Source organism: Taudactylus pleione, unplaced genomic scaffold (assembly GCF_031769625.1).
Source record: "Taudactylus pleione unplaced genomic scaffold, aTauple2 ptg000757l, whole genome shotgun sequence".
Classification (NCBI taxonomy): Eukaryota; Metazoa; Chordata; class Amphibia; order Anura; family Myobatrachidae; genus Taudactylus; species Taudactylus pleione.
Genome location: NW_028285159.1, coordinates 839,885 through 858,202, shown reverse-complemented (window position 1 = coordinate 858,202; position 18,318 = coordinate 839,885). Strand labels below are relative to the sequence as shown.

Genomic DNA, 18,318 nt, shown 5'->3' with positions numbered 1-18,318 from the left:
CAATGTGTTTACACAACAGGGGTAACCGGAGACCAGAGCCAGCCCTAGGCATAGGCATTATAAGCAAATGCTTAGGGGCAACTCAGAATGCTAGGGGCATTCCAGGGCTGAGCTCTGCCTGTCTGTCCCTTCCCCCGCCGCCGCCTGCCGCTGCTTCCACCTACCCCAGAGCCGACGCAGCTACCCAGTGACTCTCTCTCCCAGCACGCTGCCGCAATCGGACCTCTCCGATCGGGCAGTGCAGCGGATGGCCAGGCCGGTCATGTGACCCGGATCCGCATCCGCCCAGCCCTTAGTCAGAATGAGCTTCTGCATAAAAAGGTCATTCTGACAGTCTACAGGAGGAGCCAAGATGGCCACGGGACTCCCGTGGCCGGATTACTAATGGGGCGGGTGGAGCTGCAGCTCCAAGCCCACCATGAAAATAGACCCACGGAATCCCCTGCAGCGCAGACAGGAAAAAAAAACATCCCTGTTAACAGTGCCTGTACTGCACTGAATCCGACAACATGCCGTCTGTAGGATCCGTACTTACGAAGTCCGGATCATTCACACCCCCCCCACCCTCCACATCAGTTGTCTGAAGCTCCATCCCGGACAGTCCAAAGCTCCGCCCCTGGCCATCCAACTATCCTCTCCTTACAGCCCATAGCTCTGCCCCTTGCCCTGAAGCTCCGCCCCCAGGTACTCCTTAAGCAACCAGGCTCCGTCTACAACTTGAGTCCCCCTGTCCAGTAGAAGCTTGGGTCCCCGCTGAAGCCCCACCCTTTAAGCACCTTCCACCCCCGGTAACTGGTTTGACAGCTGAACCTGGAAATGATGAGATCAGGGAGGAGCGCAGAGGCTGAACTGACTTGCACAGGATGGAAGGCAGTTGTCACCAGCCGAAAAAAGCATGCATAACCAGGTCAGTTCAATGTCTGCCACCTATAATGTACTGTATGTGTTAATTTATGTATGTATATGTGTGCGAGCCTATGGGGTCCCTGCGTTTGTTTGGGCTCTGGGAATAAGTGCACCCCGGCTGCTGGGTGTGTGGGTGTGTGTGTGTGTGTGTGTGTGTGTACAGTCAGGTGCATAAATATTGGGACATTGACAGAATTTTCATATTTTGGCCTCTATTCACCACCTCAATGGCTTTGAAATGAAACAAACAGATTTAATTTGTGGGTAATTACATCCAAATCAGGTGAACGGTGTAGGAATTACAACGGTTTCTATATGTGCCTCCCACTTTTTAAGGGGCCAAAAGTAATGGGACTATCAACTCAAAAGCTATTTCATGGACAGGTGTGGGCTATTTCCTCGTTATTTCATTATCAATTAAGCAGGTAAAAGGTCTGGAGTTGATTCTAGGTGTGACATTTGCATTTGGAGTTGCTGTCGACTCTCAATATGAGATCCAAAGAGCTGTCACTATCAGTGAAGCAAGCCATCATTAGGCTGCAAAATCAAAACAAACCCATCAGAGAGATAGCAAAAACATTAGGTGTGGCCAAATCAACTGTTTGGAACATTCTTAAAAAGAAAGAACGCACCGGAGAGCTCAGCAACACCAAAAGACCCGGAAGACCGCGGAAAACAACTGTGGTGGATGACAGAAGAATTATTTCCATGGTGAAGAAAAACCCCTTCACAACAGTTGGCCAAATCAAGAACACTCTCCAGGAGGTAGGTGTATATGTGTCAAAGTCAACAATCAAGAGAAGACTTCACAAGAGTGAATATAGAGGGTTCACCACAAGATGTAAACCATTGGTGAGCCTCAAAAACAGGAAGACCAGATTAGAGTTTGCCAAACAACATCTAAAAAAGCCATTACAGTTCTGGAACAACATCCTATGGACAGATGAGACAAAGATCAACTTGTACCAGAGTGATGGGAAGAGAAGAGTATGGAGAAGGAAAGGAACTGCTCATGATCCAAAACATACCACCTCATCAGTGAAGCATGGTGGTGGTAGTGTCATGGCGTGGGCATGTATGGCTGCCAATGGAACTGGTTCCCTTGTATTTATTTATGATGTGACTGCTGACAAAAGCAGCAGAATTAATTCTGAAGTGTTTCGGGCAATATTATATGCTCATATTCAGTCAAATGCTTCAGAACTCATTGGAGGGCGCTTCACAGTGCAGATGGACAATGACCCGAAGCATACTGCAAAAGCAACCAAAGAGTTTTTTAAGGCTAAAATGTGGAATGTTATGCAATGGCCAAGTCAATACCCTGACCTGAATCCGATTGAGCATACATTTCACTTGATGAAGACAAAACTGAAGGGAAAATGCCCCAAGAACAAGCAGGAACTGAAGACATTTGCAGTAGAGGCCTGGCAGAGCATCACTAGGGATGAAACCCAGCATCTGCTGATGTCTGTGTTCCAGACTTCAGACTGTAATTGCCTGCAAAGGATTTGCAACAAAGTATTAAAAAGTGAAAGTTAGATTTAGGATTGTTTAGTTTGTCCCATTACTTTTGGCCCCTTAAAAAGTGGGAGGCACATATAGAAACCGTTGTAATTCCTACACCGTTCACCTGATTTGGATGTAATTACCCTCAAATTAAATGTGAAAGTCTGCAGTTGAAGCACATCTTGTTTGTTTCATTTCAAAGCCATTGTGGTGGTGAATAGAGGCCAAAATATGAAAATTCTGTCAATGTCCCAATATTTGTGCACCTGACTGTATCTGTATGTATGTATGTATGTATGTATGTATGTATGTATATATATATATATATATATATATATATATATATATATATATATGTGTGTGTGTGTATATACAATGTGTTATTTTTGGCGTCCGCTTATATAAAATTGGCCTAGCCAATTTGGTGCCCTAGACTAAATTTTGTCTAGGGCACCAAATTGGCTAGGGCCGGCTCTGCCGGAGAGCGCAGGGACAGCAGAAGCCGGTGCTCTTCGTTCCTTGCTTCCATTCTGCACTCAGGAGGTCTCAATCGCACGTTGATCTGTTCAGTTTTTTATAATAGGCATAATTGTTGTTACATGAACAGGATAATCTTTGAAATTATCTTTGTGAATTGTTTTGCACTCTCTGAGCCAATATCAGAACTAAAAAACTATTTCTCAGAGACTGCCTTGAATGCATTTTTTCCTCAGAGGAGAGAAAAGAGATAAATAGAATTACTGCAGCTAGATACAGTGCATCCGGAAAGTATTCACAGCAATTCACTTTTTCCACATTTTGTTATGCTACAGTCTTATTCCAAAATGGAATAAATTCATTTTTGTCCTCAAAATTCTACACACAATATCCCATAATGACAACGTGTAAAAAGTTTGAGATTTTTGCAAATTTATAAAAAAAAAACCTAAGAAATCACATCTACATAAGTATTCACAGCCTTTGCTATGAAGCTCAAACTTGAGCTCAGGTGCATCCTCTTTCCACTGATCATCCTTGAGATGTTCCTACAGCTTAAATGGAGTCTACCTGTGGTAAATTCAGTTGATTGGACATAATCTTGAAAGGCATACACCTGTCTATATAAAGGTCTCACACTTGACAGTGCATGTCAGAGCACAAACCAAGCATGAAGTCCAAGGAATTGTCTGTAGACCTCCGAGACAGGATTGTCTCGAGGCACAAATCTGGGGAACGTTACAGAAAAATATCTGCTGCTTTGAAGGTCCCAATGAGCACAGTGGCCTCCATCATCCGTAAATGGAAGAAGTTCGGAACCACCAGGACTGTTCCTAGAGTTGGCCAGCCGTGTAAACTGAGCGATTAGGGGAGAAGGGCCCTAATCAGGCAGGTGATCAAGAACCCTATGGTCACTCTGTCAGAGTTACAGCATTCTGCTGTGGAGAGAGGAGAACCTTCCAGAAGGACAACCATCTCTTCAGCAATCCACCAATCAGGCCTGTATGGTAGAGTGGGCAGACGGAAGCCACTCCTTAGTAAAAAGCACATGGCAGCCCACCTGAAGTTTGCCAAAATGCACCTTAAGGACTCTCTGGTCTGATGAGACAAAGATTGAACTCTTTGGCGTGAATGCCAGGCGTTATGTTTGGAGCAAACCAGGCACCGCTCATCACCAATACCGTCTCTACAGTGAAGCATGGTGGTGGCAGCATCATGCTGTGGGAATGTTTTTCAGCGACAGAAACTGGGAGACTAGTCAGGATAGAGGGAAAGATGAATGCAGCAATGTACAGAGACATCCTGGATGAAAACCTGCTCCAGAGCGCTCTTGACCTCAGACTGTAGCGATGGTTCATCTTTCAGCAGGACAACGACCCTAAGCACACAGCCAAGATATCAAAGGAGTGAATTCGGGACAACTCTGTGAATGTCCTTGAGTGGCCCAGCCAGAGCATTGACTTGAATCCAATTGAACATCTTTGGAGAGATCTGAAAATGGCTGTGCACTGACACTTCCCATCCAACCTAATAGAGCTTGAGAAGTGCTGCAAAAGAGGAATGGGCGAAACTACCCAAAGATAGGTGTGCCAACTTGTGGCATCATATTCAAAAAGACTTGAGGCTGTAATTGCTGCCAAAGGTGCATCAACAAAGTAATGAGCAAAGGCCGTGAATCCTTATGTACATGTGATTTCTTAAGTTTTTTTTTTATTAAATTTGCAAAAATCTCAAAAAATCTTTTTACATGTTGTCATTATGGGGTATTGTGTGTAGAATTTTGAGGATAAAAATGAATTTATCCCATTTTGGAATAAGGCTGTAACATAACAAAATGTGGAAAAAGTGAAGCGCTGTGAATACTTTCCGGATGCACTGTATTTATTTAAATTGCCCGTATTAACGTTCTATATTACAATACTTTTATGTACAAATGTATTTAAGAGCTAAGTTTTAGATTACACTTTGATTAAAAAATCTCTAAGAGTGCACCACACAAGGCAAATTTCTTTTTTTGTTGAATCATTTGTTAAATGATCCAGCACCCACTCTATAAGTGTATGAAGACATATCTGTAAAATAGGTAACCATGGCACCTGTATAGGCGAAGTATTTTAGTAATTGTGTATATAAGAAAAACTAATATGGGGTGGATAACCATGGCGCCAATATAGACAGAATTATTAATATTATTTACTCAAATAATATGCCTACAAATGCATAATGCTTATACTGACTTTATGGCACATGCTGCATTTCTGTATGCTAATAATTCTCAATAAACCCAGATCTGTGATGAAATACAAAATAAATCTGCATCTAAGCCAAGCTTGTTTTAAGTTAAAGAAAAAGCTAAACAACAAGTATCTCTGAGGAATTATCTGACACATTTAAATACAATTTCAGATTATTAAGCCTAAATGTTCTATTCCAATGTTTTCAAAAGACATCAGCAAGTCCATGTTCTTACATTTATTCTTTTCTACATCTTCGTCATCTTGTGCAAAAAGCCTCAATATGGTAGTACAAGCTGATCTATTGTTTGTTATACATAATCTCCCCAAGGTCCCCAAACTCACTTGGCTGCTACTCGCAGGGCACTCTCAGCATTGCAGATGCTCTGTTCCAGCCGACGCTTGTCCTGATCCAGCTGGGTCAGCTGTCTGTTCTGCTGACGCAAGGATTGATCTTTTCTCCGCAGCTCCATCTTTGCCTCAGAGAGACTCTACAAGCAGGAGAGCGGAGGAGACGAAAGCACTTACTTGTCAACGCTCCAGCATGACTTCAATATATGCCAGGAGCTACTGAACAAAGAATAATACACAGTACATAGACTATAAAGTATTTTTTTTGGCTATTGGGTTCCACATTTCTCAAACAAACACTCTCAGAAATCATCTTTCTTCTTTACCTGTCAAGTGCATTCTATGTCTTAACTGTAAGATCTCATTAGTACACTAGTAGCCTTGACACAACGTAAATTAAATAAAAATAACAATTGAAGTATAAATAATTCTCTAACTTCTTTCATTAAAATATTAATAAATTGAAGGAACAGGCTTACATTGAATGAATATGCTTGCGATAAGGGCTCTAGAATCATGAGCCCTATAAAATATCAAACTATACATATATGTTTCAGTTATGCAGTATTTCCCACCATCCTTGTTTGCATTCACTGTGAGATTTGTTTCTATATACAGCGGCACACACTAAATAGATAAACCATAATGTCAGCCTGTGGCTGACAATGACAATGTGTATCCAGCAGTAATTTTCGGGATGAACCTAATGATATCAAGGTCAGGAAAAAAAGACATGGCAAAACTCACTCTTGGAAGATATGAGACCCAGAGACAACAGATGGGATGGAGACTTGCTCCTGGCCCCAGAGAAAAGTATTCCTGGACTTTGATAGGAGGAGTGAGACAATGTTACATTTTGTGAAGTTAAGCATAGGTAGTGTCCATCCTAGTCAATATCGAGAAGGGTCTTCCCCCCACTATTCTGTGAAACAGCACCAAGCCTACACATGGAGTCAATCTTCATCTGACTTTATTTGGCTGGCAGCTGTCCGAGTGACTTATTGCATAAAAGAATTAGGACAGAGAAGCCTTGGCTCCATTTATGATTCAGCCATGGTATTTCATGGTCTAGACTAGTCCTTCTTTAACCCAGACCTTGGGCCACACTAAGTGCATATTTTCCAGATTTCCTCACAGAGGCAAAAAAATTAAATAATTAGTAACACCTGTGGATCTTTTAAAAATGTGTCAGTAAATAATATATACACCTGTGCTATACCAAGAACATATGGAAACACACCCTGTCAGTGTGTCCCTAGGACTGAGTTTGAGAAGCACTGGTCTAGACAATCAAGTGAAAATGGAAAATTGGGTGACATCCTGAAATGATCCTTTACAAGAAAATCATGAAGATATGAACTTGTAAGGTGCTATGGCAGAATTGGGTTTGTTTTGAGGAAAAAGAAAATTAGACTGAAAAGAAATCTCTGATGCCTAAAGACCAGGAAAATCATAGCCAGGATTGTGTCCCAAAAGTCTTTTATGCATTTGGGTCCCTAGGAATTAAAAAAGAAAAAACTATTCTGCGAAGTTCCAAGAAGTATATCTGATATATCTAATTTATGATTTTGGGAACCCTAGAGCTGGGCATAGAACAAGACTACATTTCTGAGAAACAGAAGGTATGCCCAACACTGTTGGAACATTAGGGCTTGTGCGGCTAACTAGGAGGACTTTATGTTGGTTCAAAGCAGTTTTAGCCCAGAAGGACCTTTCCTTTGGCTCACCAAGGAGCTACTCATTCATAACATCTTTATAAAACTTCATTTTAGACTCAAAAAGGTCATTCTGTGGATAAGCACAGGGAAGATCCTGGATGTATTATCAATTTCTCATGATTTAAGCATAAGACTGTGCAAGCTACCACTACATTAATCAATATTTTCACCAGTAATTTAGCCAAATCCAAAACTGTATTCTTCCTTGTAGGAGGACACATACGGGACATTCAATGCAAGTTGCATAAACTTTCTTCTATATATGCCATCCTGCAACCCCCTTAAGCATATTTTCCACCCACTTAAATGTTGCTTTAATGCCCCAAGAGGCAGCAAAAGCATCCGAAAGGCCCTAAACTTATTTGAAGGGTCCTTAAAGGACACTGCAACTGATAGGAGTGCTGTTCTCCAAAAATGTAAGACTAGGATCTACAACCGTGTAAACTTTTCACACCTCAAAGTCATCCTGGCAAGTATAGGTGTAGATTGCTCCAGAATGCCAACACACGTGTCCCACGCCACTTATGCCAGCTCATTAAAGGGCAGATGCATGGGGGGAACTGTCCCGCATCTCCCTTTCCTAACTGAATGGTTTAATCTCTGGAAGGTACTCATTCATCTGTTATTGTATGGCCAAATTCTCTTCCTTCCCCTCCTCCTCATTATTATTATTAAACATTTTTTTTCAAGGATCTTCCTGGCCTTAAAGATAGCTGGGTAACAGATCTGTGACCAATGTGAGATGATTCCTGGAATTTTGCACTAGCTTCTCCCCGTGGTTCTACTGCCTCCATCCAGCAAGTACAGCTCTTTATCACATCTGTCAAACTTATGAAGTTTGCTGGTAGGACTACTGATGTGTGCCCGAAATGAAATGACTCCCATGGCACTTTCTGGCATTTATTGTGGGAATGCTCTTTGGTGTGTGCCTTTTGGAATAGTGTCATTCAAACTATTGGTCATACAGGTGTTCCCTTCTTCTCTGCTCAAGCCTAGGGTATGTTCTCTTGGGATATTGCCTCCCGATGTTCTTGATACCTATACTACCCAATATGTTATTAATTTCTGTTCACTGGCAAAGGCGGTAATAGCCAGATCCTGGATAGCTCTTTTAGGTCCCGACTTTAAGGTTTGGAAATCCCTTGTCAATACCACAGTGTCTCATGAGAAATATCTCTCTCTCTCTTGTAACGCTGAGTCTAAGTTTGACAAAATTTGGAACAGATGGCTTTACTCCAGCTACTACATAGTGCCGGGTGATCCTAATGATCACCTGCTTGCTTTAACTTGCCCGATGCTGCCTTTATATTAATGCATTTTTGCCTTATATGGTTGACTGCTCTACTTTTATTATCTTATATCTTTTTTGTTAATATATAAATTTCTATTACGTCACATCATAATGTAGGTAAATGTTTAGGATTAGATTTTTTGTACTTGTTATTATGCTGTTTACCATAATCTGGAATCTCATCTCTTTATATATAGGTGTTAGCTACTTATTATATATTCTAATAGATGGTAGCGCCAACAAGCCTATATCGGACCCATGAGACACAACAAGGCTTGTTCGCGCTACCATCTATTAGAATAACTACCTTTCAGGTTTTGGTGGAGTCCTAGGAGAGCTGCCAGCCATTATTCAGCATCATATAGGAGGGCGCCCTATAGTTTCTTTACTTATTATATTTGTCGACACTGTTCTATATTGTTTTCTATGTACAATAACTGCTAAATGTCAAAACTCAGTAAAATGTATCTGCAACTACAGTCTTGGTCTTTTTATGTTTGTTTATGAAACTGAATGCACTTATTACTGTATTCACAGCTATTTGATATAATATTTCTAATTTAGTGACTTGTTAAATCCTCCACCCCAAAAATACACAAATGTAGAAAAAAGCATATAGGACTGATAAATTAGAAGCTGAACAATGAGGCATCTAATGAAATGAAATAATAACTTAAAATACAAAAAAAAATCCCTGACTTTCTTTCTTTATAAAAGCTATTTGAATATATTTTTATAACACTATTAAAGCGGCTAACGTATTCACCTGTATTGCTTCTGATAAGGTTTGATTCCTTTCAGCTTCCTCCTGTGAGTGCAATTCTATTTTGTAATTAAGTGCCAGCATCTGTTGAGATTGTTCATTCAGAAGACTCTGAGCTTCCTGTTCTCGTACCAATGCATTATTCAGCTCTTCAAAGGCAGTCCTGAAGTTCTCATAAGAAACCACTTTCTGAGGAAACACAATCACATCTGAACTATATACAAATGCTACAAATGATTTGGAGCAGAGCAAAGTAACGGTAACCTCCTTGTTTACAATATACTGCCAAAAGAAACGTCAAACAATGGTTTAGTTCATGTTCAATTTACTGTACCCAACTATCTTTAAAAACAAAAAGGCACAGACAAGTCAAACGCGGTACTGTTTTCAGAGAATGTTTTTGTGCTGTGCACAGTGCTGCAAATCTGAAAACATTGAGGGAATGATCACTATGGTATCCCTTAGAAAATGTAGAACATTAAATGACTGTTACTTTAAAATTCATGTACATTTGAAGCCATGTTTTTTCTTTTGTTTATCATATCTTACACCCTATTTTGATGAAGTTGACTAAGTGAATTCCTTGGGTGATACGAACTGTAAGACAGAAACTATGGGATAAAAATCACAAAAAGTTAGGATATATGCTAAACGTATGTGGAGAGGTCCTCTAATTAGTGTGTTTGGCTAACACTTGCATCTTCAATCTGTAAGGTCAAAAATCCATTTTCCGTCAATACAACACCCCAACATACATGTCCCAGTGATTGCAAATACGCGCTATGGTGCGTATTGTACCCAATCTAGAGGACCGGGGTTTCACTTTTAAAAAAGAGCCGGGTCCCCGGGGACACGCTGTGCTGTGGCCAATCCCTGACAGGCTGTTATGGATTGGCTGCAGCACAGTGCTTCCCCGGGGACCCGACCCAGCCGCCCTGCATAGAGAGACTGCGCTCCTGTCATTCAAACAGGCGCCGGTCGTGCGCCAATCGGAGTTTGTGGACCGGCAGCCAATCAGCAGCGGCTACCGGTCTGCGAGCTCCGAGTGGCTCCATATTTGAAGATGCACAGATTGCCGGACTAGTGCAGCTGCCTGCCGTGGGGGCCCCAGCCAGCTGATGTTTAAAGGTCATGCATTATTGTGTGGCATAATGTGTAAAGGATGGGCATTGCTGTGTGGCATAATGTGTAAAGGATGGACATTGCTGTGTGGCATAATGTGTAAAAAATGGGCATTGCTGTGTAGCATAATGTGTAAAGGCCGGGCATTACTGCGTGGCATAAATGTGTAAAAGGCATTAATGTGTAAAAGGCATTACTGCATGGCATAATGTGTTATAAGGGGCACTACTGTGGTTTCACATGAATAAAAGGCACTACTTTGTGACGTAACATGAATAAGGGACACTATACAAAGAAAAGCCATCTCCACCCAAGGGCTGCAGTGACAGGCATGGCACGCATCTATTCACACTGCAGGGAGAGCTTGGGGGCAGCCCAGCATCTCCATGAGTGCTGGGCATGCCCCCTATAGTGATGAAAAAGGGGTGCATCTCAAAAACATACCCCCTCTTCTAAATGCCCACAACCTTTTTTCGGGCAAGCCTTCAGCGCGTGGTGAAGTGTCCCTTTCTGTAAGGTGCCCCGCCCTCATATGAAGACTAAGGGATTGCAGCAGATATCTGGAATATCACCTCTGGCCCCCTGTACATACATCCTGGTAGTTATTAATATTTACATACCACCTCTGAAAACATTTGTTTTCTGGGATATACCACACATATTCTTTGATAAATATGCATTTTATTACCTAATGTCTTATTCACTATGGGTTTTGTGTACAGACAAGTCATAGCACCTGTAGGATCATTGAGGCATTAAACATGCATTTAAGGGGCATGTGGGTGGTCTGATGCTGTTTGGGGTATCAGATGGGAATTCTAGGGGTATTTCGGGATGTGTGGAGGCATGTGGGTAGCTTTAAAGCATAAATTATGATGGGACCCAGAAATGGTCAGGAAGGACCCCATATTTTGTCACTCAGCTCCGTATTATAAAAAAAAAAATTCTACATATTTAAGAAATAGCATGAAAGATGACGTCTTTATTGCGCATATTTTACTATTTAAACACTTAATACAGTATTATTCAGGGAGAGGTGTATCATAGTTACTGCACCACAACATGACATTTTCAAGGTAATATAAGGATTTATTTTGAATACGCACCTAACAATAAGCTGCAAATGTTCCCACTGAAACCCACTTATTGCAGATTTCTAATTGAACAGCAGAAAATTGCAGCAGTGGGATTTACCAGCAGTAAAAAGTTGCAAGATCTAGTTTACAGAGAATTGGATTCGGCCCAATGTGTTTGCAATCACTGTTTGCACATTGTTCTAAATAGAATGCATCTGCTGAAAACCATTCGCTATGGCTCCAGGTTGGCATAAAAGAACCAATGGCTGTATGAGAGCCCAGTACCTGTGCAGTAGGCACTCAGAATGGTCCACGTCTCTGCAGGAGACATACACTGTCCTGTTTTCATAAGGTATAAAAAAAACTGTACTGTCTCGTGCATCTGGGCAAAAACGGATGGTATTTTCAACTTTTATATTTAAGTGGACTACAAAACAGGTAGCATTTACCTGTAATGGGTAATGGGATACATACAGTATCAGATGGTCTAAATATGAACACTGACTATCAACAGTACAATACCAGCACCATTATGCCAGCACGGTTGTAATGATTTATGTAGCATTACAGCCATGTCAGCATGCTGGCACTGGCATTCTACTGTCAATACCGTCAGTGTCGACACAACTACTATCAACCTCCCGACAGCATACCGGCGTAATATATGCCACATGCTATACTATAATTCCACCTGCTGGGGGTATGCTAACAATTTGGTAAGCAAACACTTCTAAATAGTAGTAACTTGTGTCTTGTATATTAAAGGATTTACATGTCCTAATTTGAGATGTGGTGAATTTAATACAGTAAAACCATGGCACTTTAGGGCTTGATGGGTTTCATTCAAACATTTTTTTCAAAAAAAGTCCTTTATTGCTGAATGGCCTATTACAATCAAATATTGCAGTTGCAAAGCAGCGACGCGTTATCCAAATATTTATCACAAAGAAGATGACACATGCTGTAATCACATCCTATGGTCTCTTTTCATGAGTTTCTAAAATGGGGATTGTCAGGAAAGGTGAAGGCTTGGCCTGCAGTCCACCAGTCAGATGGCCTGATATGCAGAATACTGCTTCTTGGCTGCACGGTCAGCAAACATTTTGATTCCAAGGCTAGTGGTGACATGACCTAGTAAGGATTAATCTTCTAATCTACTTCCTTGCCCACATCATTTTCTAAGCTGGTGTTTTGTGGTTCATGGATCCATCACACACCAACAAGCACTAAGCTTTCAGCCAAGCAATTAATACATAGGGGTCAATTCAATTAGGTGGGAGTTGTGTCCTGTGCACCGTTTTCTCACAGCAAACTCATACTGTGAATTGTATTGGCAATCCAATTCCAAGTTTGCATTGATATTTCTGAAGAAATTCACAATTTTTTGGGTGCACCCCCATGAGCAGGTGAAAAGGTAGTGAAAAATCTTTATTTTTAGGTAATAATCCGGGGTACAGTGCAGATCTGGCATACCCCGCCCAATGAATAATCAGGCACTTGGAGTGGTTTAGATACTGTAGCATAATTTGGCCAATCAAGACATGTACATTTTCAGGTGAATTTCTCTAAAAAATAAAGCTCAAAAATGGGTTAAATGATGTAGGACAGATATGCGAAGGTGTAAATGATGGGGGACTGGTATGTGAAGGTGTAAATGGAGTGAGTCAGGTATGTGGAGGTGTAAATGATGTTGGACAGGTATGAGGAGTTGTAAATGAAGTTAGTCAGGTATGTGGAGGTGTAAATGATGTGTAGACAGGTATGTGGAGGTGTAAATGATGTAGAACAGGTATGTGGAGGTGTAAATGATGTGGGACAGATGTGTGAAGGTGTAAATGATGTAGGACAGGTATGTGGAGGTGTAAATGATGTGGGACAGGTATGTGGAGGTGTAAATGATGTGGGATAGGTATGTGAAGGTGTAAATGATGGGGAACTGGTATGTGGAGGTTTAAATGATGTAGGACAGGTATGTGGAGGTGTAAATTATGTGGGACAGATATGTGAAGGTGTAAATGATGGGGGACTGGTATGTGGAGGTGTAAATGATGTGGGATAGGTATGTGGAGGTGTAAATGATGTGGGGCAGATATGTGGAGGTGTAAATTAAGTGGGCCAGGTATGTGGAGTTGTAAATGATGTGGGGAAGATATGTGGAGGTGTAAATGATGTGGGACAGGTATGTGGAGGTGTAAATGATGTGGGACAGGTATGTGGAGGTGTAACTGTTGTAGGACAGGTATGTGGAGGTGTAACTGTTGTAGGACAGGTATGTGGAGGTGTAAATGATGTGGGACAGGTATGTGGAGGTGTAACTGTTGTAGGACAGGTATGTGGAGGTGTAAATGATGTAGGACAGGTATGTGGAGGTGTAAATGGAGTCAGGTATTTGGAGGTATAAATGGAGTGAGTCAGGTATGTGGAGGTGTAAATGATGTGGGACAGGTATGTGGAGGTGTAAATGATATGGGACAGGTATGTGGAGGTGTAAATGATGTGGGACAGGTATGTGGAGGTGTAAATGATGTAGGACAGGTATGTGGAGGTGTAAATGGAGTCAGGTATGTGGAGGTATAAATGGAGAGAGTCAAGTATGTGGAGGTGTAAATGGAGTCAGGTATGTGGAGGTATAAATGGAGTGAGTCAGGTATGTAGAGGTGTAAATGATGTAGGACAGGTATGTGGAGGTGTAAATGATGTTGGACAGGTATGTGGAGGTGTAAATGAAGTGAATCAGGTATGTGGAGGTGTAAATGATGTGGGACAAGTATGTGGAGGTGTAAATTAAGTTAGCCAGGTATGTGGACGTGTAAATTAAGTTAGTCAGGTATGTGGAGGTGTGAATGATGCGGGACAGGTGCGTGGAGGTGTAAATGGTGTGGGACAGGTATGTAGAGGTGTAAATTATGTGGGGCAGGTATGTGGAGGTGTAAATGATGTGGGACAGGTATGTGGAGGTGTAAATCATGAGGGGCAGGTATGTGGAGGTGTACATGATCTAGAATAGTATGTGATGGTGTAAATGATGGGGGACAGGTATGTGGAGGTGTAAATGATGTAGGACAGGTATGTGGAGGTGTAAATGATGTAGGACAGGTATGTGGAGGTATAAATGATGGGGGACAGGTATGTGGAGCAGTAAATGATGTGGGACAGGTATGTGGATGTGTAAATTATGTGGGACAGGAATGTGGAGGTGTAAATGATGTGGGACAGGTATGTGGAGGTGTAAATGATGTGGGATAGGTATGTGAAGGTGTAAATGATGGGGGACTGGTATGTGGAGGTTTAAATGATGTGGGATAGGTATGTGGAGGTGTAAATGATGTGGGACAGATATGTGAAGGTGTAAATGATGGGGGACTGGTATGTGAAGGTGTAAATGGAGTGAGTCAGGTATGTGGAGGTGTAAATGATGTTGGACAGGTATGAGGAGTTGTAAATGAAGTTAGTCAGGTATGTGGAGGTGTAAATGATGTGTAGACAGGTATGTGGAGGTGTAAATGATGTAGAACAGGTATGTGGAGGTGTAAATGATGTGGGACAGATGTGTGAAGGTGTAAATGATGTAGGACAGGTATGTGGAGGTGTAAATGATGTGGGACAGGTATGTGGAGGTGTAAATGATGTGGGATAGGTATGTGAAGGTGTAAATTATGGCGAACTGGTATGTGGAGGTTTAAATGATGTGGGATAGGTATGTGGAGGAGTAAATGATGGGGGACTGGTATGTGGAGGTGTAAATGATGTGGGATAGGTATGTGGAGGTGTAAATGATGTGGGACAGGTATGTGGAGGTGTAAATGATGTGGGACAGGTATGTGGAGGTGTAAATGATGTGGGACAGGTATGTGGAGGTGTAAATGATGTGGGACAGGTATGTGGAGGTGTAACTGTTGTAGGACAGGTATGTGGAGGTGTAAATGATGTGGGACAGGTATGTGGAGGTGTAACTGTTGTAGGACAGGTATGTGGAGGTGTAAATGATGTAGGACAGGTATGTGGAGGTGTAAATGGAGTCAGGTACGTGGAGGTATAAATGGAGTGAGTCAGGTATGTGGAGGTGTAAATGATGTGGGACAGGAATGTGGAGGTGTAAATGATGTGGGACAGGTATGTGGAGGTGTAAATGATATGGGACAGGTATGTGGAGGTGTAAATGATGTGGGATAGGTATGTGAAGGTGTAAATGATGGCGAACTGGTATGTGGAGGTTTAAATGATGTGGGATAGGTATGTGGAGGAGTAAATGATGTGGGACAGATATGTGAAGGTGTAAATGATGGGGGACTGGTATGTGGAGGTGTAAATGATGTGGGATAGGTATGTGGAGGTGTAAATGATGTGGGACAGGTATGTGGAGGTGTAAATGATGTTGGACAGGTATGTGGAGGTGTAAATGATGTGGGACAGGTATGTGGAGGTGTAAATGATGTGGGACAGGTATGTGGAGGTGTAACTGTTGTAGGACAGGTATGTGGAGGTGTAAATGATGTGGGACAGGTATGTGGAGGTGTAACTGTTGTAGGACAGGTATGTGGAGGTGTAAATGATGTAGGACAGGTATGTGGAGGTTTAAAAATAGAGTCAGGTACGTGGAGGTATAAATGGAGTGAGTCAGGTATGTGGAGGTGTAAATGATGTGGGACAGGAATGTGGAGGTGTAAATGATGTGGGACAGGTATGTGGAGGTGTAAATGATATGGGACAGGTATGTGGAGGTGTAAATGATGTGGGACAGGTATGTGGAGGTGTAAATGATGTAGGACAGGTATATGGAGGTGTAAATGGAGTCAGGTATGTGGAGGTATAAATGGAGTGAGTCAAGTATGTGGAGGTGTAAATGGAGTCAGGTATGTGGAGGTATAAATGGAGTGAGTCAGGTATGTAGAGGTGTAAATGATGTAGGACAGGTATGTGGAGGTGTAAATGATGTTGGACAGGTATGTGGAGGTGTAAATGATGTGGGACAAGTATGTGGAGGTGTAAATTAAGTTAGCCAGGTATGTGGACGTGTAAATGAAGTTAGTCAGGTATGTGGAGGTGTGAATGATGCGGGACAGGTGCGTGGAGGTGTAAATTATGTGGGACAGGTATGAGGTGGTGTAAATAATGTGGGACAGGTATGTGGAGGTGTAAATGATGAGGGGCAGGTATGTGGAGGTGTAAATGGTGTGGGACAGGTACGTAGGTGTGTAAATTATGTGGGGCAGGTATGTGGAGGTGTAAATGATGAGGGGCAGGTATGTGGAGGTGTAAATGGAGTCAGGTATGTGGAGGTGTAAATCATGAGGGGCAGGTATGTGGAGGTGTACATGATCTAGAATAGTATGTGATGGTGTAAATGATGGGGGACAGGTATGCGGAGGTGTAAATGATGTGGGACAGGTATGTGGAGGTATAAATGTTGTAAGACAGGTATGTGGAGGTGTAATTGATGTGGGACAGGTATGTGGAGGTGTAAATGATGTGGGACAGGTATGTGGAGGTGTAAATGATGTGGGACAGGTATGTGGAGGTGTAAATGATGTGGGACAGGTATGTGAAGGTGTAAATGATGTAGGACAGGTATGTGGAGGTGTAAATGATGTGGGGCAGATATGTGGAGGTGTAAATTAAGTGGGCCAGGTATGTGGAGTTGTAAATGATGTGGGGAAGATATGTGGAGGTGCAAATGAAGTGGACTAGGTATGTGGAGGTGTTGTGTTGATGTGAGAGGGGTTTTTGAACTTGCAGATTAGAGGTAGAAAGGTTTGAATTCGAACTTTTTACAAACTTGTATAAAAACACTGAAAAACTACTATACAGACATTTTTCTCTAGCAGCAAATTACAGTCTTTCCAGCATTTTGGGGGTAAACACTTGCTTGTTATAATTCTTTAACCATTAATAAAAAGTGTAAAAAAAACAGCCATTCAACACCATTTAAAAACCTAAGTCTTTCCTTATGGTCACTAATAGCCTTCTTTATGGCCCTGCTATCTCAGTTGCAATTTTTTTGGGGTCCAGGATGGTTTGCCCACTTTCTCATGCACTTCTCCCAGGTCGCATCTCGTAGAAAAGTCGCGCACCCTCACTGCGTCTTGCATATGAGCATTTGTACGATGTATGAGAGTGTCATGATACAAACTCACATTTGCAAACTCACAACTAATTGAATTGACCCCCTAAAACACATATACAGTATGTGAATAAGCAGTGAATGGAAAGCAAAGGTCTTTCAGTGGGAACAAAGCATATTTGCATTTGTGCTTCATAATCCTAATTAAGATATAACAGCAACACTTTGTGTAGGTTATGGCTCTGTACTTACAGATTCCTGGCATGGTTGGATTTGTTCCTTAGGACTCTCTGCGCGGTCAGCGTTTCTGCTGCACTTGCTGCTTTTTTGCTTAAAGTCAGAAAGCTCTAGGCGCAACGATCGCCTCTCCAATTCAGCTGTATGAAGCCGCTGTGTGAACCCAAGGATTTGTTTTTTCAAAGCAGCCAGGCACTTCTATTAGGAGAGCATAGGAAGCTAATTAAGTAGCAGTGGTTTCTAAATGACATTAAACTATAACTGGGGTATATTTAAATAAAAAAAATTACTACACGAGGAAAGTGTCATGTGTGGCTAACAAAGTCATTTAAGGTCTGAACTTCCAAGCAGTGGCCTAACTAGGGTATATTTGGAGCCCAGGGCAAGATGGAAAATAGAGCCACCCCCACCACCACCTAAAAAGTGGGCGTGGTCACTGGAAAATGGGGGCGTGTCAACCATTTCTCGTCACTCTGGGGACATTCCTTTCAAGTCCATATGCACCTTAATACTCCCAGTAGTAGTGCCCCTTATACAATGCCCACTGTAGTAGTGCCCCTTATACAATGTCCACTG

General features: G+C 41.9%; 1 protein-coding gene across 2 annotated transcripts in view; it reads right to left on the bottom strand.

The window, feature by feature from the left end:
• CCDC171 (coiled-coil domain containing 171) overlaps nucleotides 1-18,318 on the bottom strand; it is a 135,174-nt gene that overhangs the window by 9,971 nt on the left and 106,885 nt on the right. For both annotated transcript variants that reach the window (XM_088457322.1, XM_088457323.1), the window contains 3 exons: nucleotides 17,758-17,940; nucleotides 9,250-9,435; nucleotides 5,469-5,614 (listed from right to left, as the gene is read on the bottom strand). In XM_088457322.1, coding sequence (XP_088313448.1) covers nucleotides 5,469-5,614; nucleotides 9,250-9,435; nucleotides 17,758-17,940 — 515 coding nt within the window. The remainder of the gene's footprint in view (nucleotides 1-5,468; nucleotides 5,615-9,249; nucleotides 9,436-17,757; nucleotides 17,941-18,318) is intronic.